This window comes from Thalassophryne amazonica, chromosome 2, assembly GCF_902500255.1.
Source record: "Thalassophryne amazonica chromosome 2, fThaAma1.1, whole genome shotgun sequence".
NCBI classification, from domain to species: Eukaryota; Metazoa; Chordata; class Actinopteri; order Batrachoidiformes; family Batrachoididae; genus Thalassophryne; species Thalassophryne amazonica.
The window spans coordinates 93,734,346-93,759,300 of NC_047104.1; the positions used below are offsets into that span (position 1 = coordinate 93,734,346).

Consider the following 24,955-nt stretch of genomic DNA (forward strand, 5'->3'; position numbering starts at 1 on the left):
GCAGTTATCCATCTCCCAGCTCCTTGGGTGATGTCTGGCAGCCTGTTGGCCAGCCCCACCATGTCTGTCCAGCTCCATGGGGTATATACATGATGACCATTTCTAACCACCAATGGGCATATGAGGTCTTCGTCCTCCTCTTCTTCTGTGGGGGCTCCATACTGTCTTCCAGATCGAGTGCGACTGACTGGTTTCAGGCAGTCTATCCAGTTGGTTATATTCTGTTCTAAAGCCGCTATGTCTTTAGCTACACATTGTTGTCTTTGCCTGAGTCGGGCCTCTTTTGCACTCTCAATGATGATCTCACCAGAAATTTTTCGGGTGGGTGGCTCTATAATGTGATTCCCTTGATTGGGCGTCGATTGTTGGAATATTCTTCTTTCCTCGGCGTCCCTATGTCTTTGTATTCTTTCCTTCGCTAGCCGAAGTTGCTCAGCTAGTTCTTCATTATCTCTTCTGGCCAGATCCAGTGTGTCACAGAAGCTCTTGTGCCACTCTTCGGAGCCTCTATAGCCTGTGAAGGTCCAGTCGGCTGACTTATGGTGGGAGGGGACGGTTTTCAGTGGACCTCGATGTACAGGCGGAGCCTTCAGGTCTCTCTCTTTATCCTCGTCTGCCTCCGTGTCACTGTTATTTGTGGCCCCCCCTGCTGGTCGTGGTGAGCGACCACTTACTTTCGGACTTGGAGACCTTGTATGATCCATTTGACAGGACTGAGGACCTGTCTCCTTGTGGCTCTCGAGCTTTTAGTGTCAGTGTGAATTGCCCTCCACATCCATGCCTTGGTCCTCTTCACGAGTTCCTAATACAAATTGTCCAGCTGTCTTTCCCATATCATGACGTTTATATGGGGGTGGCTGCTGCTTCCCAGCTCGGTTGCACTGGCTTTAGTCTCTTTGGATCTTTCCTCTGTCATTTTTTCTCTTTTCTGCTGTAGCCTCTGTGCTTCCTGCTTGAACAAGGCCAAAACTTCTTTTTCTTCAGTGCGTTTTTTGTTGTTATTACGTTCTTCTGCTGATCTTTAATTTCTTTTTTCTGTATTTCTACCGCAACTGCTTCACACATCACCGGATCAAATGATCCCTCCAAAGGCCATTGCCTGCCCCCATGTGACCTTTTGTGCCACTTTCTCATACATTGGTTGGCCTTAGTGCGTTTCCTGGATATTTTCTTAGTACTAAGTCTAGCGGGGTACTTTCCGACCTTGACCTTGAGAGTTACCCATGTAACCCTGACAAACGCTATGTGAGATGTTTCTATGGTGCTCTGGTAGTCCCTCAGGGCTGTCCTGATCCAGACCAATAACTTGCCGGCTGTAACACCTGTTTTGTATTTTAAACCCTTAAAAGGATTAAATTTCCAACTGTTATGCCCGTCTTCTTTTTCTTTAACTAAATATGAAAATTTACCTGTTACCCACCGAACCTTCCTTGGGACCACAGTCAGAGTCAACCTAGGAAACAGTTCTTCACCTAGATCGGTTGGTAGTGTTACTAAATGATTTAATGGTATGCTAATTTCTTTATTAGGATCAGCACAAAGCAGCTCCAGCCACGGGGTTAAACCCTGATGCCACAGATGTCTTATCAGCAGCTCCCAATTAATTAGAGGGAATTGTTCTTTCTTTTGCTTCAGATTGATTACCTTAGTAATCTGCCATAATTTCTGATTGATCTCTTGTTCGTCCTGCCAATGTTCTGCTCCTACCCTGTCAAAATAGGTCCTTTCCAGCCAAAATGTGTCCTGATTCCCTGGGTTTCGATGTCTCCGTCAGTCAAGTAATGTTCTGGGAGTATTATTTCATCATCACTTAAGTCTCCCATCAATGACTGTCCCAAGCATTGATCAGTCTGTCAGCTTTTTCACTATAATCTAAGCTTTAACTCTTTTGATTTATAACCAACTTTATTTAATCCTCTTACAACCCTAACACTTCCTAATGTCTTTGCTCCCGACTTTCTATTTTCCTTCTAATTTTTAACTTTCTGCTTCTTGTCTTTTTCTGCTATGTTGTTTATTAGTTTTCTTCTTGAAATATATCTACCTTCTCTGTATTTTCATAGCAGTCTCTTCTCCTGTCTTTTTCTTCACTGTCTCTGTTTCACACTTCCTCTCTGCCTGTCATGCACCTCCCAAGTCCTTCTGTTGGTCTAAACGCCTCCTCCTTCTCGTACTCTTTCACATTAATCTTTGATATCAGCCAGACTGCAAGGCCCTCACAGCTTTGCCTGCAACTCCCCGATACTCTCCACTCTCCCACACACCAATCTTCAAAAGCTTTATACACAAAATTATTAAAAACAACTTTCTATATATCTCTATCTAGACCTCTGCCACCCTTTACTCCGCGGCTTTAAACAACCTTTTTAATCACTTAACACCAATGTGTTCTGTTTAAATATGTATCTCTTCTTCACGTTAGACAGCTTCTCCGGCGCTGCCAGCAACTTCATATATTATTTTTTTTACAAGCCCTCTTTGAGCGTACAATATTTCATTTACTTCTACGCCTTACCGCGCCTCACGTGCGTATCCTGTGCTTAATATATTTTTTTCACAAGCTCTTCTCTGAGCATACATATTCATTTACTTCTACGCCTTACCGCGCCTCGCGTGCGTATCCTGTGCCTTTCTGCACTTTCTTCTACTTTTTTTTTCACTTACTGAGCTCCTCGTGAGCTTAATGTGCCTTTGCACTGAAAATACTCTCTTTTTCTTTTCTTATAAAAAACTCATATTACTGTGTACTTAATTACTTATTCTTCTCCCACACCCCACAAGCGTGTATTTGGTGCCTTACTGCACTATTTTCTGCTTCATTAATTCTCATGTATTCTGCACTAACTCTTCATTCATTTTTTTTTATTTTTTATAGTTTTTCTCTTTTCTTAAAAAATGACGTCCTTTATTGAGCTCTTTTACTTACTGTCAGCTGTGCTACTTTGCACTTTTCTCTTTAAATCTCTTCATCACGTACGGTATTTCTACTGCGCCCCATCAGGCGCTTATCTTGTGCTTCCTCTGCACGTATTCTCTGTTAAACTCTTTTTCTCACTTATTTCACTTCAGTCTCTGTTAAACTCTTTAAATAACCTTGTATTACCTTGTATCTATTTGTCAGTATACTCCCCTAAATTAACCCCTACAGCGCATATGCTATCAGCCGGCACGTTAGTAACGAATTTCAACACCATTATTCCCCAAGCCTCCAGGTAGTTCTCCACGCACTCTTTTCCGCACCAGAGTTCATGAACATTCCTGACCTTTCACTCACACAGACATTCTTTTTCCCGGGAACACACACACCTTCTGAGCATTTTATCTACAAGGCCTGATCATTTTCAATCTTATCTTTTTTTTTTTTCTTATCAATTTTCTTAGTCCAGGTTCTTTTGGGTAAGAGGCAATTAAAAAATAATCACCTGTCAACTTGGGCGGAAATCCCGACTCACTCCTCCAGATCGTGCAGAAGTTATAAAAGGTTTCTGCTTACCTTTTAGTCGTGATCACTGTTATTTACGGTCTGGAGGGATGAGCTGGACTGCCCCAGGCTGCCGGAATGCCCCTGGACCCTCCTGAAGCTGGCTCGCCAAGTTCTGTCGTGGTCCGTCTTTAGTCTTCTCGGGATGTCGTCTTTTAGATAACACAAACTAATTGCAAGTGATATGCTAGAAAAGGACACAACACTTTAGAATAATTCAGCCTTAAGCAAGATAAAATGCACAGAGTTTTTTAAGTTATTTAAGCCTTCGACACAGAGCTTAGACAAACTGAGTCCTCTAGAGAGACTGAATATGACAACCGCGCTCATCTATTTATTGGAGACCCGCGGGCATCGCTCCTCCTTCAACTTTTTTATTTATTTCTTCCCAAGACATGGTTTTCTATTGGAAGCGTCCTCTAGTGAACCCTAAGCAGGTGTTAGGCCATTATTTCAATGTGACAAACGCTCCCATTAAACGTGAAGGATTTACAACTGATTTTTTTTAAAAGACCTTCAGCCACAGGTGCAGCTGGCCTGAGGCCCCCCCGCACGTGGCCTCAGCCACAGGTGCAGCTGGCCTGAGGCCCCTGCACGTGGCCTACGGGAAAGCACCTAAAGGCCTTGGAAAGCCCCTGACAGACTAAATGACTAATAGAGCCCTTTTTTGGGTTGAACACCTGCTAGTTCAACCAGAGGACATACAGTTCGGATCAGGACACTTGATAGTTCATCATAGTTCAAATAGGACCTAAAAATTCTTCTACAAGATACTGCCTTTAAAGAGTGATGTGAATATCATTTACCTTTAAATATGAATACTTTTATAAGAACTATCCCATGAATTTATGACACCATCACATTGATCAATTCATTATTTCAGTGATCCCTCTTCATTGTTTTTGGAGAATGATGCATTGGACTGTAAACCAACAAATTAATCATGTTTTAATTTATTTTAAATGGTGTCTTGCTTTCTTTAATATACTTCTTTCTTTAATAAAATAAGTTAAAATTTTCTGTTACAAAAAAACATTTTTTGTTTGGTTAGTGTCAGTGACTTTTTAACAATATCGTATATTTGGATTTTCCATGTATTTATGTATTTTATGTGGTTCTTTATGCTGCATTATGCCCGATCTCACAATAGCTCATAAGAGGAGTGGGGGGGGGGGGGGGTAGTAGTAGCCCAGAGCCACTGGTTACCTGTTAGGTATGAATCTGCACTAAATCAAAACAGGTTCTTTCTTGGACAAGTGAGTAATCCTGGTGATAACAAGCAAAACAGCAAAAATCAGCAAACATTGCTGAAAATATAACCTCCTTGATGGAAAAAAAAAATCCAGTTCATGATAATGCTATACAAAAAAAAAAAAGTGTAATAGTAATGAGAGAATAAATAGGTTGAAGATGTCCTCTGTGCAGCCCAGTCTCACGTTTTCTTTCATGCTCCCATCACAAAATGAGTCAAATTTTCATGATGGGTTTTTTTTTTGTTTTTAAACTCAGGATTACTAACTCTAATCCTACCCCCAACCCTAACCATAACCACCCCCTGCTTCACTTTTAATTTTGTGCAGCCATCGCAGAATGAATTAGAATGAATTCGTGCTACCATGACGAATTACGAGGCGCTTTTCGTCACAATATCACGAACCAATAGATTAATGTATATTTCGTGCTTCTGAATCACGACTTGCCGTGAGACCAGGACACTTTATTAGATACACCTAATAATTTGGCCAGTGACTGTGCACATACACCACCCCAGGCTCTCTCTCTCTCCCCTCTCTCCATCTATTTTCACAGTTGATCTCTAAGCGTCCTTCTTTGGGTTTGAACCCTCACTGTATCTGCAGTCTGAGTGTCGCTCTGTCCCCAGGTGTCATTGGTGTTCCTTGTCAGCGGGTTGGTGGTCCTGGGCTACGCCTCGTCTGTCAGCAGACAGAAGACCTATCAGGACGTGGTGCGAGAGGTGTGCGGTCGAGCTGCGGGACGGCTCTGTGAGGTTTGCTTCTGCTTCAACCTCTTCATGATATGTGTGGCCTTCCTGGTGGTGGTACAGGATCAGCTGGAGAAGTGTAAGTGATAAATGAAAGCAAAACAAAGCTAAATTTGTACTGAAAATTCATATCCTGTTTGGCAAGAACTGATTAAATTTTCAAGGTCATAGGTCAAAGGGCAAAGTCAGGAAAAATCTTAGAAAATGGAAAAATCCCAATCTTTATCATTTAATAAAGAAAGTCCCTTTGGCTGATCCCTTGTTTGCACTTGGGGTCGCCACAGCAAATCCGAGGTGGATCTGCATGTTGAATTGGTACAAGTTTTATGCCGGATGACCCTCCTGACGCAACTCCACATTATATAAAGAAATAGCCCAATTTCATAGCCGGCGCCATGAGGGGGCGACGCCCCCTCACGTCATCAACCTCGCCCCCTCGGATGTTAGAGTTATCAAAAAAATAAAAAAGAAAGAAAAAGAAATACTGGAAAATATAGCAAAACATTAGCTATTCAATAATATCACGTATTTAACAAATAAACCAAATTAACTAAAGTAATTAATTTTTAAAACAAACGGATATGGCGTGTGTCTGTGTTCAAGGGATTTGATAGGTTGAGGGTTGCGCTTGTCAGTGCGGCAGAGGGTGGTGCGTTTCCGTCGTGACGTCAGACGTGTCGCTTCGGAAGCGGCAAGGGGAGATTGCTACGTCACACTCTGGCTGTTTCCACAACCTGAATAAAGTTCAGCAATCACCATCTTGAATTTGCATCGTCTGAACCACAAAAAAACCTTTAAAAAACAGCAGTAGAACGATTCTCCCATCACCCTGCTGGGAGAAGCTTTTTCAGCTACTTTTCAGAATGACACCGACCGAGGGAGGACTGACGTCATGGTGGGATATCGATCGAACCGCGACAGCGGGCCGACCTGCACGGAGAAGCCGGCCTTCAGGCATCATCACTTTGCAGAGCGATCCAGGCCGCCGGGGTGATGGAGCAAACCCACTCAGTCTGAAATCTCCCACTTTTTGGATATATGCGAAGTCCCAGTTTGCCCAACGGAGTTTAGTTCTGCAGCTTTACTGAGGTGAGAATAATGTAAAAATAAAACGTGACGTTTACTGAACTGTGAAGGTTTAATGATCGGCTAACGTTAGCTTAGCCTTTTAGCACAGTTGATCTGAGTGAACACTTTTAATTTGTAAATGGTTCAGTCTTTTTTAGTTTTACCAAATAAAGCTACAGCTTTTTTCAGACACCACAAAAGCTCAGCTTTAAATAACTTATTTTTTCAGGTGTTTTTTCCATCGTTTTTTTTTTTGCCGTTTTTCCCCCCTTTTTTTTTTTTTATGTATAAACTGTTTAGTGTTTCTTTATATTTAAAGAAATATTTTTATTTGTCCCAATCAGGAACATTTGCTGTGCAGACAACCAACTTCCATTGATGAGCTGAACACTGCGAAGTCCAGTCGAAAGAAACATCTCTACTTTTCAGCAACACCACCAGAGTTAAAAACTGCAGAAGAGACCTTCATCTGGTCCCGAGAATCCAGCAGAACATCACCCTGCTTCTAAATAAAAGGCTCTTTGAACAGCAACTATTTTATTATTTTTAAAAAAGCTGTTTCATTTTATATTTTAACAATAAATGAACGGATCATTAAAAATGTCCACGAATCAAAGTCAAAAGACATTTGCACAAGTAGAAGCTCTCCACTTATTGTGCTCAAATTCATATTTTAGAAATGACTCTGTCCTGATAACATTAAAGGCAATTACATATTTTGACGAAATTACGAGTTTAAATGACTATAAAAAAATTAATCATGAGGTTTATGTCACAGAAATCCTACTTTACAATCACACTGCAGTCATTGTTAAATTATTTCCTTTTGCATTTATAATAAACATTGTATTTATTTAGTGTTTGTTTTTCTGGTTGAAATGAGATATAAATAATCTACCAGACTTAAAAAATATACAAGTTTCCATGTTATTTTATTTGTCTAAAAATAAATGCCTGAGGTTCCTTATGTTAAACAAGAAATTATCTAATATGAAATAACAGGTGGTTTTAATTTACAGATGAAAGGTTTCTAAAGAACTATTTATTGATTTATTTAGCTATTTTACTTACAAGTGTTATAAACTTTTTTTTTAACAGTAATCAGAAATTCTGAGGTAACAAACAACAACAAAAAAACATTTCCAATGATTTTTCTTCAGAAAACTGCTCTCTAAATGAGCAGTCCTATCATACGTTAATGTTTTGTATAGATCAGTGGTTTCTGCACTAATCGGATTGGTCCGATCCATTTTGTACAGATCAGTGGTTTCTGCACCAATCGGATTGGTCCAATCCATTTTGTACAGACCAGTGGTTTCTGCCACGAGTCTTCCGTGTTTTGGCCCGACGCGTCGTTCCTATTGGACAACACGAAGGTACGTCACAGCTCAGCGTGTCGAAAGTTGGCGCACCTCATCTCGACAGAACACTGGCTCTGTGTGGTATGCAGGAGATCACTTGACCGAAGGTCTATACCAGTGGTGTCCAAACTATTCCAGAAAGGGCCGAGAGGGTGCAGGTTTTCTTTGCAACCACTGACTCCAGCATGTGATTTCACTGATGAACTCATCCCACCTGTTCAAAGGGATGTTAATCAGTGAAATCACCTGCTGGAGTCAGTGGTTGCAAAGAAAACTGCACCCTCTCGGCCCTTTCTGGAAAGTTTGGACACCACTGGTCTATACGTTCAAATAATAATTAAAAAAATACTGTCATGACTCTTACTCAGTTAGACTCTTACAACGGGGTAGCCTAAATACACGAGCTTTCCAGGGGCGCACTCAATTCATTACGCATGCTCAGAGGCACGTCTCCTCCGGTGCGCACTTTTTTTTGGGGGGGGGGGGGGGGAGCAACCCGCACCCTGTGATAAACTCATCGCCCCCTTAATATTTTTTTTCTGGCGCCGGGACTGCCCAATTTCATAGCCTTAAGAGTGTGCATATCATGAATGCTTGGTCTTGTTGCATTTGTGACAATCTACTGAATCTACTGGTACCTTGTTTCCCATGTAACAATAAGAAATATACTCAAAACCTGGATTAATCTTTTTAGTCACATAGCACTACTATTACTCTAAACACTACTGTATATTCCCCCTGTTCAGACCCACTGAGCAGAGAACTGGTTTAAATATTTCCTTTTAGGTGTTTAAGTAACTGATTGCTGTGGGAATCAGCTGTTTTGTCCTGTTTTTGAGAGGGCTGGGTGGTGTAACTACCACCTTTTGGATCTGCTAAGGTTTTTTTTGCACTGCTGAGGGATCCATCTCTCTACTGGCAGTTGTTACTATTTTCCAAAGTGCACTCTTTGTGCTTCTGTTGCACTGGCAAACCAGGCATATTATGCAAAATCTTAAACACTTCAAAAAGCCAGTGTTGTGAAACATCTGGAGCATTTTTTGTAGTCAACATTCAAATGAAACCAACTTTTTCAGAAAATAAAGCGTTTGCTGCCCCTTCTTCTGGATGACTTCTGTACACTGCTCCCACTTCAAACCTGTTGTCTGAAACCACCCCCAAATACCTACACTCAGTGTACAGGCTGTCTGGGCCCTGGGATGGTTGTGGATTGTCAAACAGGCTGCTTTGTCCTTTCTAAAATAAAGTGTCTTTTCTCTTGTCAAGAGGTTCACACCAGTCAATCAAATCAATTTTATTTATATAGCGCCAAATCACAACAGTTGCCCCAAGGCGCTTTATATTGTAAGGCAAGGCCATACAATAATTACGTAAAACCCCAACGGTCAAAACGACCCCCTGTGAGCAAGCACTTGGCGGACAGTGGGAAGGAAAAACTCCCTTTTAACAGGAAGAAACCTCCAGCAGAACCAGGCTCAGGGAGGGGCAGTCTTCTGCTGGGACTGGTTGGGGCTGAGGGAGAGAACCAGGAAAAAGGACATGCTGTGGAGGGGAAGCAGAGATCAATCACTAATGATTAAATGCAGAGTGGTGCATACAGAGCAAAAAGAGAAAGAAAACAACTCAGTGCATCATGGGAACCCCCCAGCAGTCTAAGTCTTAGCAGCATAAACTAAGGGATGGTTCAGGGTCCCTGATCCAGCCGAACTATAAAGCTTTAGCAAAAGGAAAGTTTTAAGCCTAAACTTAAAAGTAGAGAGGTGTCTGTCTCCCTGATCTGAATTGGGAGCTGGTTCCACAGGAGAGGAGCCTGAAAGCTGAAGGCTCTGCCTCCCATTCTACTCTTACAAACCCTAGGAACTACAAGTAAGCCTGCAGTCTGAGAGCGAAGTGCTCTATTGGGGTGATATGGTACTATGAGGTCCCTAAGATAAGATGGCACCTGATTATTCAAAACCTTATAAGTAAGAAGAAGAATTTTAAATTCTATTCTAGAATTAACAGGAAGCCAATGAAGAGAGGCCAATATGGGTGATATATGCTCTCTCCTTCTAGTCCCCGTCAGTACTCTAGCTGCAGCATTTTGAATTAACTGAAGGCTTTTCAGGGAACTTTTAGGACAACCTGATAATAATGAATTACAATAGGTCCAGCCTAGAGGAAATAAAGCATGAATTAGTTTTTCAGCATCACTCTGAGACAAGACCTTTCTAATTTTAGAGATATTGCGTAAATGCAAAAAAGCAGTCCTACATATTTGTTTAATATGCGCATTGAATGACATATCCTGATCAAAAATGACTCCAAGATTTCTCACAGTATTACTAGACATCAGGGTAATGCCATCCAGAGTAAGGATCTGGTTAGACACCATGTTTCTAAGATTTGTGGGGCCAAGTACAATAACTTCAGTTTTATCTGAGTTTAAAAGCAGGAAATTAGAGGTCTTCCATGTCTTTATGTCTGTAAGACAATCCTGCAGTTTAGCTAATTGGTGTGTGTCCTCTGGCTTCATGGATAGATAAAGCTGGGTATCATCTGCGTAACAATGAAAATTAAGCAATGCCGTCTAATAATACTGCCTAAGGGAAGCATGTATAAAGTGATAAAATTGGTCCTAGCACAGAACCTTGTGGAACTCCATAATTAACCTTAGTCTGTAAAGAAGATTCCCATTTACATGAACAAATTGTAATCTTCAACCCCTGGCAAAAAATTATGGAATCACCGGCCTCGGAGGATGTTCATTCAGTTGTTTAATTTTGTAGAAAAAAGCAGATCACAGACATGACACAAAACTAAAGTCATTTCAAATGGCAACTTTCTGGCTTTAAGAAAACACTATAAGAAATCAGGAAAAAAAATTGTGGCAGTCAGTAACTGTTACTTTTTTAGACCAAGCAGAGGGAAAAAATATGGAATCACTCAATTCTGAGGAAAAAATTATGGAATCACCCTGTAAATTTTCATCCCCAAAACTAACACCTGCATCAAATCAGATCTGCTCGTTAGTCTGCATCTAAAAAGGAGTGATCACACCTTGGAGAGCTGTTGCACCAAGTGGACTGACATGAATCATGGCTCCAACACGAGAGATGTCAATTGAAACAAAGGAGAGGATTATCAAACTCTTAAGAGGGTAAATCATCACGCAATGTTGCAAAACATGTTGGTTGTTCACAGTCAGTTGTGTCTAAACTCCACCGCAGCGCAGTGCCTTTAATACCTATGGCAGGCTCTAATCTCTGTAATAAAATTTTATGGTCAACAGTATCAAAAGCAGCACTGAGGTCTAACAGAACAAGCACAGAGATGAGTCCACTGTCTGAGGCCATAAGAAGATCATTTGTAACCTTCACTAATGCTGTTTCTGTACTATGATGAATTCTAAAACCTGACTGAAACACTTCAAATAGACCATTCCTCTGCAGATGATCAGTTAGCTGTTTTACAACTACCCTTTCAAGAATTTTTGAGAGAAAAGGAAGGTTGGAGATTGGCCTATAATTAGCTAAGATAGCTGGGTCAAGTGATGGCTTTTTAAGTAATGGTTTAATTACTGCCACCTTAAAAGCCTGTGGTACATAGCCAACTAATAAAGATAGATTGATCATATTTAAGATCGAAGCATTAAATAATGGTAGGGCTTCCTTGAGCAGCCTGGTAGGAATGGGGTCTAATAGACATGTTGATGGTTTGGAGGAAGTAACTAATGAAAATAACTCAGACAGAACAATCGGAGAGAAAGAGTCTAACCAAATACCGGCATCACTGAAAGCAGCCAAAGATAACGATACGTCTTTGGGATGGTTATGAGCAATTTTTTCTCTAATAGTTAAAACTTTATTAGCAAAGAAAGTCATGAAGTCATTACTAGTTAAAGTTAAAGGGATACTCGGCTCAATAGAGCTCTGACTCTTTGTCAGCCTGGCTACAGTGCTGAAAAGAAACCTGGGGTTGTTCTTATTTTCTTCAATTAGTGATGAGTAGTAAGATGTCCTAGCTTTACGGAGGGCTTTTTTTATAGAGCAACAGACTCTTTTTTCCAGGCTAAGTGAAGATCTTCTAAATTAGTGAGACGCCATTCCTCTCCAACTTACGGGTTATCTGCTTTAAGCTGCGAGTTTGTGAGTTATACCACGGAGTCAGGCACTTCTGATTTAAAGCTCTCTTTTTCAGAGGAGCTACAGCATCCAAAGTTGTCTTCAATGAGGATGTAAAACTATTGATGAGATACTCTATCTCACTTACAGAGTTTAGGTAGCTACTCTGCACTGTGTTGGTATATGGCATTAGAGAACATAAAGAAGGAATCATATCCTTAAACCTAGTTACAGCACTTTCTGAAAGACTTCTAGTGTAATGAAACTTATTCCCCACTGCTGGGTAGTCCATCAGAGTGAATGTAAATGTTATTAAGAGCAAAGCCAATTGAGTCTAATAATAGATTAAATGCAGTGTTGAGGCTGTCATTCTCAGCATCTGTGTGGATGTTAAAATCGCCCACTATAATTATCTTATCTGAGCTAAGCACTAAGTCAGACAAAAGGTCTGAAAATTCACAGAGAAACTCACAGTAACGACCAGGTGGACAATAGATAATAACAAATAAAACTGTTTTTTGGGACTTCCAATTTGGATGGACAAGACTAAGAGTCAAGCTTTCAAATAAATTAAAGCTCTGTCTGGGTTTTTGATTAATTAATAAGCTGGAATGGAAGATTGCTGCTAATCCTCCGCCTCGGCCCGTGCTATGAGCGTTCTGGCAGTTAGTGTGACTCGGGGGTGTTGACTCATTTAAACTAACATATTCATCCTGCTGTAACCAGGTTTCTGTAAGGCAGAATAAATCAATATGTTGATCAATTATTATATCATTTACTAACAGGGACTTAGAAGAGAGAGACCTAATGTTTAATAGACCACATTTAACTGTTTTAGTCTGTGGTGCAGTTGAAGGTGCTATATTATTTTTTCTTTTTGAATTTTTATGCTTAAATAGATTTTTGCTGGTTATTGGTGGTCTGGGAGCAGGCACCGTCTCTACGGGATGGGGTAATGAGGGGATGGTAGTTGGAGAGAAGCTGCAGAGAGGTGTGTAAGACTACAACTCTGCTTCCTGGTCCCAACCCTGGATAGTCACGGTTTGGAGGATTTAAGAAAATTGGCCAGATTTCTAGAAATGAGAGCTGCTCCATCCAAAGTGGGATGGATGCCGTCTCTCCTAACAAGACCAGGTTTTCCCCAGAAGCTTTCCCAATTATCTATGAAGCCCACCTCATTTTTTGGACACCACTCAGACAGCCAGCAATTCAAGGAGAACATGCGGCTAAACATGTCACTCCCGGTCCGAATGGGGAGGGGCCCAGAGAAAACTACAGAGTCCGACATTGTTTTTGCAAAGTTACACACCGATTCAATGTTAATTTTAGTGACCTCCGATTGGCGTAACCGGGAGTCATTACTGCCGACGTGAATTACAATCTTACCAAATTTACGCTTAGCCTTAGCCAGCAGTTTCAAATTTCCTTCAATGTCGCCTGCTCTGGCCCCCGGAAGACAATTGACTATGGTTGCTGGTGTCACTAACTTCACATTTCTCAAAACAGAGTCGCCAATAACCAGAGTTTGATCCTCGGCGGGTGTGTCGTTGAGTGGGGAAAAACGGTTAGAAATGTGAACGGGTTGGCGGTGTACACGGGGCTTCTGTTTAGGGCTACGCTTCCTCCTCACAGTCACCCAGTCGGCCTGCTTTCCCGGCTGCTCGGGATCTGCCAGAAGGAAACTAACGGCGGCTAAGCTACCTTGGTCTGCACCGACTACAGGGGCCTGGCTAGCTGTAGAATTTTCCACGGTGCGGAGCCGAGTCTCCAATTCGCCCAGCCTGGCCTCCAAAGCTACGAATAAAGCTACACTTATTACAAGTACCATTACTTGCTAAAGGAGGCCGAGAATAACTAAACCATTTCACCACCCAGGCAGAAAAGTGCGGGAGGAGACAGGATAAGCCGCCATGCTAAATTGGCTAAGAGCTAGTAGCTGCGCTAAGCTAGCGGATTCCTAAAAACACACAAGTGAATAATGTGTAAATAATATTAGAGGTGATTCAGCAGAGGGAGTGCTTTAGTTAAGGCACGTGAAGGATTACACTGTGAAAACATCGTATCTAGTAACTAGATCAATCTAACTGCGCAGATTAACAGCTAACAGTACAGCAAAACACGCTGTGCTCCGGAACAGGAAGTGATACAATACCGCAGTGAGAGCCAACCACCAGTCAAGAAACTCATCTTCTGCTCCTCACCCTGGAGGAGGCTGAGTACTTGCCTGTAGGTCAGTGGAAAAAAGTGCGTGTGTGTGTGTTGGGGGTGCCATCTGTCAGGGCCTGGTCCTGACCTCCCTCACTAGATAAATAAATGGGGACCTCAGAAGAGATCTGCTGTGACATGAGGTGCGTGTGTGGCATCTGGTAATATCGGTGTGTGTGTGTGTGATCTCCCCGTCAATACCAATAGTTTAATACCACAAAAAGTTCTTGACTCTTAAAAAAAATTTAACAAGCACTGGTTGCTGGACCTTCGACTGAATCACATCAATTGAGAAACAAAGCACACAAAAATGTGTTGTTTTTTTGCAGACAAGGGAGACGAGTAAACTTGCCATATGGCGTGTTTGATCAACTAAAATGTGCAACAGTTTGTCTGTTTGTGTCGACAAAGAAATGCAGCAGTAACAAACGTGTTGATGTCAAATTATTTACGGCCCTAACTGTACATGCTGTTTGTCTGTGACGGTGTCTGTGTGTTTGTCCAGTGTGCATGTCTTTATATGAGACAGTGACCGAGTCCGGTGAGGGAGAAATACCATATTACTGGTACACCAACCAGCGATTTGCCCTCTTGGTGCTGTGCCTCGTCATCGTCCTGCCACTGTCCATCCCCAAAGAAATAGCCATCCAGAAATACACCAGGTATGCGGCTCTTTCCTGGGGCCCCACTGCTGTAACACTCAGCGTTAACACGTGTGATGAAGCTGTTTGTATTGTCAGTGTGCTGGGGACGCTGGCTGCTTCCTATCTCTGCGTGGCAGTGATCGTCAAATATTACATCATGGACAAGCAGGAAGTCGTGATTGCTGCAGAGCACAGTAAAGGGTCAGTGACAGGATTTTGTAATGGATGCACATGTATGTGTGTGTGTTCATCATTTTATGCAGTTGCTGTACTCTAGTGTTTTGTGATTTCCAGCGTAGGCTTGTGGGAATCAGTGTTCAGTGTGGTGCCTACCATCTGTTTCGGCTTCCAGGTAGGATCATCTGCTCTTCATGTGAGATGTTCTTCCTTCAAATTCTCTCAGTTAGCAACAAATCACACAATATTGTTGGCACTCGTGTAATTTAAGCCCATAAGACTCAAATTGAAAAATTGACTTGGTTTTCTGCACTTCAGCAGCTGTGCATCAATTCAGGGGCTGCACCCTTTGAAGGCTGCATTTATTGACCATGACTAGGCTGTCTCATTTCAGGAATGCAGTCAGCATATACAGCCTTCTTTGCCACTGAAAACAAAGATTGCACGATTTTTTAAAGACAAATTGGCTGGTTAAAAATCTGTTAGAGCAGACGGCTGCCCGGCTACCATGGCGGCTGGACCCGCAATGCAAACTCCCAGACTAGGCTTAGGTGTAAGAGAAATCATGGTCTTTATTCCAGGCTTGGTTTCGGTACACATGTGGTCAGGCAGTGCAGCAGAAGTACAAGCAGGATTAGGCAGAGACGCAGTCATGAATGAGCAGGGGGCAGAAACACAAGCAAACACCGACATCTGGGATGAGGCAAGAGGCATGGTCGAAGAAACACGGAGCAGTATTTCGATACACAGTTAGACAAAAACTGGACTGTGAAGGGTGCTGGAAAGTGTACTGAGACAACAATCTGGCGGGGAAGTGAAGGGCTGTGGGGTTTGGGGGTGACAGTTGGTGTCAACGAGGTGCACATGGGGAACAATCATGAAAGGGGGCGTGTCTAGTGAACAAAGATAACGCACAGTCATGATTATGAGGAGGGGAGTGGACAAAGAGAAGTTATGTAATACACAAAGACACGTGAGCTGGTGCAAGAGAGGGAGTGAATGAAAACACAAAGCAGACATAAACAAAGTGAGAGACAAAGACATGGGGCAGGTGCAGTGATGTGAACATAATAAGCTGTGTGTGAGGAACATCGGAATAATGAACAGGAGAAAACGGAATATAACACAACTATGACAAGAACTAGAATTATGCATGGACATGAGAACAAATCAGGAAACATGTAGCATACATACTAAAGCAAGACAAATGGCAAAAATAACCAAGTGATAACCTAATGAACAATAAATGTAAACACAACTGACTGCAGAGAACTAGAACAAAAGTAAATAGTAACAGAGAAAACAAAGTGACACATAAAACATAACAGAATAAATCATGATGAAAATAAATACTAATAAATCAAAGCTGAAAAGAATAACAGAAAGGGGGACAAAATGGGCTCAACGCCCTGATCAGGCCAAAACCATGACAAAAACAAAAACAAATAAACAAACAGGACAATTTCATGCTCCATATGTGCAATTATAAGTTATGTTATCAGTAAAGTGTAAATAAGTACTGAAAACAGATGACTAAACTACGGTTGACGCTCACCACATTAGCTTGAAATGAAATGTTTTATTGTCATTTTACATATTTCATACATAATATATCAAAATTTGTCCTCTGCATTTAATCCATTGAAATGACAGACACAATCCAACCACTAGGAGCTGTGGGCAGCCACAGTCCGGCGCTGGTGATGGTCTAGTGGTTAAGGCACTGGGCTTGAGACCAGAAGATCCTTGGTTCAAATCTCAGCCTGACCGGAAAATCACTAAGGGCCCTTGGGCAAGGTCTTTAATCCCCTAGTTACTCCTGGTGTGTAGTGAGCGCCTTGTATGGCAGCACCCTGACATCGGGGTGAATGTGAGGCATTATTTGTGAAGCGCTTTGAGTGTCTGATATTAAATTATTATTATTAGATGGAAAAGCGCTATATAAATGCAGTCCATTTAAGGCAGCCTTTGAAGGATGGAGCCCCTGATTTAAGAAACAGCCACTGTCAAGCAAGACACGCTCAAGAAAATGGCAGGTAACAAAAGTCATTCAAAAAATTCTAGGCAATGTTGGACATTGTGTCTCATGACCCTGTCCTCAGTCTATTTGATAACTTTATATTTCCTCTGGGGCAAAATGGACGCCATGCTGCATACTGTTCTTGGCTTATCACGCAACACAGGCAGAACACAACACGAGCAGGTCACCTGCAAATAAATGTCAAATAAAACACTTTTCAACCAGTCACATAACTGTACTGATCCACGAGCAGGGCAACGGCCCACCCATCTGGGTCTGGGGTCGAGAACAGGCGGAAGACGTAGGTAGAGCGCTGGGGAGGGCGGCTTGCCAGCTGTCGTAGCAACTCTGTTCAGTGAAGGCATCATCTTTAATATGACATCTGTATTTGAGGTCTGTTTCCTGTCAGTCTCTGAGTCTTCTGAGTTCGCTCCACACATTAAACTACCAGGAGGGGATCAGCCAGGGGGACAATCCCAAACAGCATGTATCATATACAATGTACATGTATATTAATGGATTTGTTCACACTTCAACACAAAAACACTACATGCCATTATCTTGTAACACATCAAATGAAAATGTTGCATAATGAGGATTAACGCTTTCAGATTTGGTTAGCTTTGATGCACCAAATCAATCGATAAAGTAACTTTGTATTGCCTATGTAATGTCCCATAGACCTGCAAGCCACCTGCTGAGTGATTAGTAGATGCTGGAACGTATGAAGCAGATGTGCTTGTCAGAGAGACACAAATGAAATACAAGAAGTGTTTGACCTTATTGGCCAGCAGACGCAGACATTGGAAATGAAAGAAATGTTCATTGTGAAATAACATGTAAGTTCAACCAGACCTGCTTCTAATTTACATCATGCATGTGATGACAGCATCAACGTCACTCAAAATATATGCAGATTCGAAGTTACATGTAGCCTGTTATGAGCTTGTCAATTTCTTTCTTTTCCAAAGTCGCCATCTGGTGGCTACCGAGGCTGCCACTGCTTATTAGCAATAAAGTGTTTAAAAAAGACATGTTTAATGATGTGAGTCACATATACGAGTACACAAGCTCAGAGCAATAATGTCTCCATCAAGTCCAGTTCACATCAGTAATAGGAGTCTTGTGCATGAAACCTGCAGTGCCATGAAGCCTGTATTGCAATCTACAGCAGCATGGAGAATCAGAAGCTCTCCCACTGGGTGCTCATCTCTGTGGTGTCCATGTTATTCTGTCTACTCATCTACACGCTAACAGGTGAGGTAAGTTCCAAAATGTTGACCTCAGTGTACAACAACCTCATAGTTAAGAGTTTAGTGGCATACTCTCACCATCTGCAGGCATGTACGGCTATTTGACGTTTGGGCAAGCTGTTGCTTCAGATATTCTCATGTCATACCCAGGAAACGATGTGGTTATGATCATTTCCAGGCTTCTTTTTGGGATTTCGATTATTACCATCTATCCAATCATTCTTCTTCTCGGCAGGTAAGAGGAGCCACACTGCCGTATGAATCATCAGCAAAAGCATCAAATATATTCAGCTTTCACACAATATGACAGCAGCAACAAGGCTTTTTGGAACTTTGAATCAACTGCACTTACTCACGGTCAAGTTGTGGACCCCGAAAATTTAGACTACCTATTAAAAACCAATTTTGATTTGACCATTTTGGGAGGGATCGTCAATGCGGACAGTTCTGGATGATGATTTCATCTTCCTCCTGCACATCAGCAATGAGGGCGGATGATTCTGTGCAGAACATTCCTGACGGATGTGAGGCCGGAATTTATACATGCGCCCACCACACGACCAAGCTCTCATCGCTGACCTGCAGCACCCAGAGGAGGAAAAAAAGATCCCGACTCCACTCCAAGAAATCATCACCATCCAGGAAGGAATCACACTTCAAATGGTCAAAACTATTATAATATGGCAAGTTTTTTGGTCAGCTTAACTCACGGTTTCAGATACCTTGCGGCCTGATTTTGTGGACCCCAACTCGCGCGAGTTAACAGGTCTCACCTGTATTAATGAGACTACTTTAATTTCATACACATGTAGCGGTTGCACTCTGTGTTGTGTTGTTATGACTCCGCCCATTCGCTCCCCTCAGGACGTGAACTCACGATCTCCAGCATGGGAGTCGGACTCTCTAACCAGAAGGCTAAAACCCAGGGCTCCGGCCTTGTGAGCAGAGAATCCTTTTGAGCTGTTGGGAGTGAGGTTTACTAACTACATCTGCACAGCGACACCTGCTGGCCTCCGTTACACACATACTGTATGAAAAAGAAAAAGAAATGATTAGCTACAACCCCAATTCCAATGAAGTTGGGATGTTGTGTAAAATGTAAATAAAAACACAATACAGTGGTCCCTCGTTTATCGCGTGAGTTACGTTCTAAAAATAACCCGCAATTTTCGAAATCTGCGAAGTAGATGTTTTAAGGCTGTAAAACCCCCTCACTACACACTTTATACAATTTTCTCAAACAGGCATTAACATTTTCTCACTTTTCTCTCCTGTGTAAACACTCTCTTTTTTCTTCTGGGCGAGAAGATTATAAACAGACACACGCAGAACACAATGCGCGTGCTCTCCCTTCACTCACTGCCTCCAGGGGCATGGATGCGGGACTCGCAAAGAATTTTTTTGAAAGGTGTTGCATGAGCAAATATTTGCACAAAAACAATGCAGTTTATCAGTTTGAACATTAAATATCTTGTATTTGTGGTGTATTCAGTTGAACATAGGTTGAAGAGGATTTGCAAATCATTGTCTTCTGTTTTTATTTACATTTTACACAATGTCCCAACTTCATTGGAATTGGGGTTGTGTATTGAAATCCCCAAAACACTTAATTAACCAATTGCTTCAGCAAATGATTCATGTTCTTGAAATGCTCAAAACATGCACACACGCACAAACACACACACACGTCTGTTTTGTGTTTAACAATTCTCAAAACACTAAATTAATAACATTTTAAAAGGAAATAATTCATTGTTTCCAAATGCTCAGAACACCAAACCAGTTGCTACAGAAAGGGATTCAGTGTTTCAAAATGCTCAGTGATGGAGACATCATTGAGCATTTTGAGCCAGTGTAATCCCCCCCCCCACACACACACACACAAATTAATTCTTGGTTACACCCCCGTTGAGTTGAATGAACACCTGACCTGAGATGTTGTCTCCATGCACATGTAACAGATCCGTCATCCTGAACCTGATGCTGCACTTCCGCAGACATCAGTGTGGAATCGTTACACACTTGTTTGAGAGTCGTTGCAGAGTGGCTCTGACTGTGGTCTGGATCACAGTCACTCTTCTCATTGCCATGTTTGTCCCTGACATGGGCAAAGTCATCAGTGTCATAGGAGGGATCAGTGCCTTCTTCATATTCATCTTTCCTGGTAAGAAAACCGCATCATGTTTAATGTGGATGTGTGTAGTAATGCAACACTGATGATTTTGTGTGTGTGTGTGTGTGTGTGTGTGTGTGTGTGTGTGTGTGTGTGTGTGTGTGTGTGTGTGTGTGTGTGTGTGTGTGTGTGTGTGTGTGTGTTTGTTGCAGGTCAGTGCTTGGTGTTTATAATGCAAACTGAGGCTGTGACTCCAACAGTCAGGTAAGAGTTATACGACTAAAGGTACTATGAATAGCATTTTACGTGTACTCGTAAATATTTAGGGCCTGCAAATACACCTGCATGCTGAGTTAATAACAATGTGCAATGAGGATAATGCTTGTGAAATGCGCAATATAGCATGTATTGTCTGGTTAGGGCGTTTTTATTCATGTATATGCAATTTGGCAAAGATGTGGTAGAGTATAATTCATTCTATTTGGACTGGGATCAAATGCTATCCCAGCAGAGTAAATTTTACTCAGCAAAATTTCCTGTGTACATATAAGATGGCAGGATAAGATCACCAATGAGCAGGTGCTGCAGTGAGTAGGCATACCATCGCTGTTCGAGGTTCTACGGTGAAACAGGTTACGTTACGTTGGCTGGGACATGTGAGTAGGATGGATGATACCAGGTTGCTGAAGACCAGTGGTGTCAAAAGTACACACATTTGTTACTTAAGTAGAAGTATAGATACTGCAGTTTAAAAACACTCTGGTAAAAGTTGAAGTATCAACTTGACCTCTTTACTCAAGTAAAAGTGAAAAAGTATGTGCTCCAAAACCTACTTAAAGTATAAAAATATAAAGTAACCTTAAAAAAAAAAAAAAAAAAAAAGGTAGATGCCACTATATGAATTGAAAGCTTAATTTAAAAACTGATTCGTTCTACATGTGGCCCAAGACCCAAAACCCAAAATTACCCCCAACACCACCTGCACGAAAATGTTTCAATTCTAGAAGCTCTGAAATGCAATCTGGGACTATTCCAGACAATAAACTGCAGTGAGTGCAGCATCCATTTAGTGAAGGAAAAAAAAACCCCCCACAACTTTCCTTATTCAAATTCATTCCAGTAGTATTCTGCTCTTACTAGGATGCAGCAGTTTTCTAGTTTTGCAGATAGTTCTGGAGGAAATCACTGAAGAAATTAACACATAGAAAATATGGTTTGACCAAAACAAACTGTCATTAAATAAGACAGGGATGAAATGGAGGTGTAAGAGTCACTAGGTGTTCACAGGAAACATTTATGTATGTATGTACGTTAGTTGCTTTTATATTTTCCGTTGTGTTTCTATTCAGGTTCTTTTTGTCTCTTTCTCTAAAATTGTATATAATAATCATTAGATTATTAATATATAAACAAAAATAAATTTAAGAAATATTACAATTTGAAAACAAATGCACCTGAACGTGATGATAGCTGCAATTGCTTAATGCTAAGTTTTAACATTGAAAATGCCATAGACATGCTAATGCGTTAGCATCGCTCCCGTTTTTAAGTTATAAAATACATCTGTCAACTGTTTCAGAAGACCATAACAGGTCAGTTTAACATAGAAAAGGTAAATAATACTCACAGAAGTATGCTCTTTAGGGTTTTAGCGGGGGAAAATTAAGCGAAAGAAAGAAAGAATAAACGAAGCAATAGGTCGAAGCATTGCTTCAATCTGCGAACCACTGCTTCGATTGGTTCACGGTTCAAAGCAAAGCCGCGCTGCAGAAGAGTTGATTACAGGCGCACATGACGTGAAATATTTTATATATATATATATATATATATATATATATATATATATTAAACTGAAGCCAAGAGTAACGAGGATGTTTGTTTTAAAAATGTAAGGAATAGAAAGTACAAATACTTGTGTGAAAAAGTAATGAGTAGAAGTCAGAAGTAGGCAGAAAAATAAGTAATGGAGTAAAGTATATATACCTAAAAAGTGTACTTAAGTACAGTAACGAAGTATCTGTACTTCGTTACTTGACACCTCTGCTGAAGAGAGTGGTGTATGGTGAGCTTTCAACCAGGAGGCAATGAAGAGGAAAGCCAAAGCTAAGATACAAGAATATATGTAAAATCCACCCTCTGGGAGTTCTCCATCAGCAAAGTTAGCTGGGAGCAGACAGCCATGGACAGAAGCAGGTGCAGGTGAGCAGTAAATGCAGGGCTGTGGCTATGCGATGCAGGCGGAAGGAGAGAACTCATAATGTGGTGGATGATGCTGGTGGGATGTTCTGCTGCATCTTCTGTAGGAAAGACTGCCAAGCTAACATAAGACGTATCAGCCATGACAGGCGCTGCTCAGCCAGGAACTTGCAGAGGAGTTGATGAAAACTGCAAGACTATGACCCACTGCCGTAGGACTGTCTGCAAAGCTGGAGAGATGCAATTTGGGATTTGTCCACCTATGAGCGCAAAATTCTGGGAAGGAGTATGTAGATAGCTGATGTTTGCACTTGCAATGTGATTTATCAAAACTGAAATTTAGCATCTCTTTTTTGTGCATTTGAAACATTATTCGCATCAGTGTATTGCACATGAGAGAATGCTCATCCAGCATGCTGCTCCAGCACAGAGGCTGCACAGAATTAAAAAAAAAAATAAGTGAAAACATCAGCCATATTTAAGGAGTGAGCAGTTTACCTCATTTTTTTTCTTCAAGAATAAAGGTTTCCATGCCTAACAGGTGGTCCCAGAGCTAGCTCTTCGCATAGACCATATGTGCCACCTTGTTGTAAGTTTCAGAGTGTTCCCAACTGGATTTGGATAAGATTTTAGTGCTCCATTATAGCTTTAAGCTGTCCAGCTCTCCACAATTTCTCTGATACTTACTGGACTGGTAAGCATTGAAAGCCGAGATAGGCATGTCCCAACTTGTCCCATGACACGCCGAAACGGAGGTGTTCTTTGGCTCGCTCAAACAGCAAATCGGTTGTTACGCACGAAGCCTCCGCGCAGCTTTCCATGACAAAATCTCTTGTTAAAAGTGAAATCTGCCGGAAAATGGCTGATGTCCAGCACTTGTGATAACCAGAGAAAGTGCACACGATGGTCTCGTATCCACAGAGCCATCAGCTTAGAAATGATTTGCCGTTTTCTGCCTCGTCGTCGCAGCTCAGAGCGCGGCGCGCCGAGCGTCCTTAAAGCTGTAATAACAGTCCTTATTCTCTGTGAAGCCCGTAAAATTTTCACCGAAAGCCAGATAAATTTTTAAAATGGTTTCCAGGTGCCAGTCTCTAACAGCTTCTGAAAAAATTCTGATGGAAAAAAAGTCCAAATCATTCCGCCATTTCCAGACAATGAAAATCCGACGAGGGGGCAGGACCACTCCTTCCACAAGGCGTGCTCACAGGCGAATGACGTCACCGACAGGCATAGAAAAACTCACACATGCCCTTGAAAGATTATGAAGTTGGACACCTTTAACGTCATGCATTAGACTCATATTTTGTTTGATCTATTGCTTGTTAAAATGTATTTTGTTTGTTTGAAGTCTGTAAGTTGCCTTTCTTTTTTCGGCAGAGTGACTTTAACAGTTTGGGGCATTGTAACCATCGTAGTCGGAGTCTTCATCTTTGGCCAGAGTACGACAATCGCCGTGATGGACCTTTTCCCCAAATTCTGAAGATAATCTGTTTGCACCGTCACCTTTATCTGCATCAGATACTCAAATCCTGTGTGCAGCTGAGTGCTGCATTTCAAAAAGTGCAGTTCAGCTTTGAATTCTCAACCTGGATGTAAAATTGTCCATTTAAAAATACTGTGACAAACATGTAAATGTGTACCCAGCAAAATACTGATTTTAATATATGTACGTTATTTATTCACTAATGCTGTTAGTATATGGTGAATGACAGACTGCCTAGCTGAGGTTTTGTCTTTACAGTAACGCCAGGGGGCAGTGTTGCACCATTAAAACATGACTTATTCATCCATTCATAGGAGGCGCGCCATGAGAGTGTGTTTCAAAATGTAACCAAACAAGAACAATGGAATGTTTATAAATAAAGTTTTACATCTGCTGTGCAATGAAAGCACCAATAAATGTGGAAGAAAAAATCTTTTAACATGTAATTCTGTCATCTGTCCTAATGGTTCTGATTATGTGCTGCATCTAAATCTACAAGTTTGGCAAAGTGATGGTTGGGCAGTGATAAATATTACTATTTATTTCCTTCAGTCTTATAGTGTTGCTGTTAAGCTTTAATTATCAGAAGAATTGTGCACAGAATGAAAGAAGCATGAAACTTTCAGAGTTTGCTCTTGATGACATAAGCTTTAATTTAAGGTGTGGAGGTGTTCTCAGTTTGACCTCTGGGGTCGGCTAGAGGCCATTGACCTCCAAGCTATGACATTTGTATGCATTAAATTAGAAACGTGTATTTTAGAATCTAAATGTGATACAAATGTAAACTAATTGTGTATTTTCCATCTTTCTGGACATTACAGGTCATAATGGAGAACAGTCAAGGTCACT

The 24,955-nt window shown here is 41.4% G+C and overlaps 1 protein-coding gene across 1 annotated transcript in view; it reads left to right on the forward strand.

Annotated features, from left to right (window-relative positions):
* Window positions 1-24,305, forward strand: part of slc38a8b (solute carrier family 38 member 8b) — a 37,802-nt gene extending 13,497 nt beyond the window's left edge. The window contains exons 2-10 of the mRNA XM_034163168.1: window positions 5,347-5,562; window positions 14,726-14,882; window positions 14,961-15,065; window positions 15,159-15,216; window positions 18,204-18,321; window positions 18,405-18,549; window positions 20,276-20,478; window positions 20,640-20,691; window positions 24,001-24,305. Coding sequence (XP_034019059.1) covers window positions 5,347-5,562; window positions 14,726-14,882; window positions 14,961-15,065; window positions 15,159-15,216; window positions 18,204-18,321; window positions 18,405-18,549; window positions 20,276-20,478; window positions 20,640-20,691; window positions 24,001-24,103 — 1,157 coding nt within the window. The 3' untranslated portion in view covers window positions 24,104-24,305. The remainder of the gene's footprint in view (window positions 1-5,346; window positions 5,563-14,725; window positions 14,883-14,960; window positions 15,066-15,158; window positions 15,217-18,203; window positions 18,322-18,404; window positions 18,550-20,275; window positions 20,479-20,639; window positions 20,692-24,000) is intronic.
* Window positions 24,306-24,955: the final 650 nt, after the last annotated feature.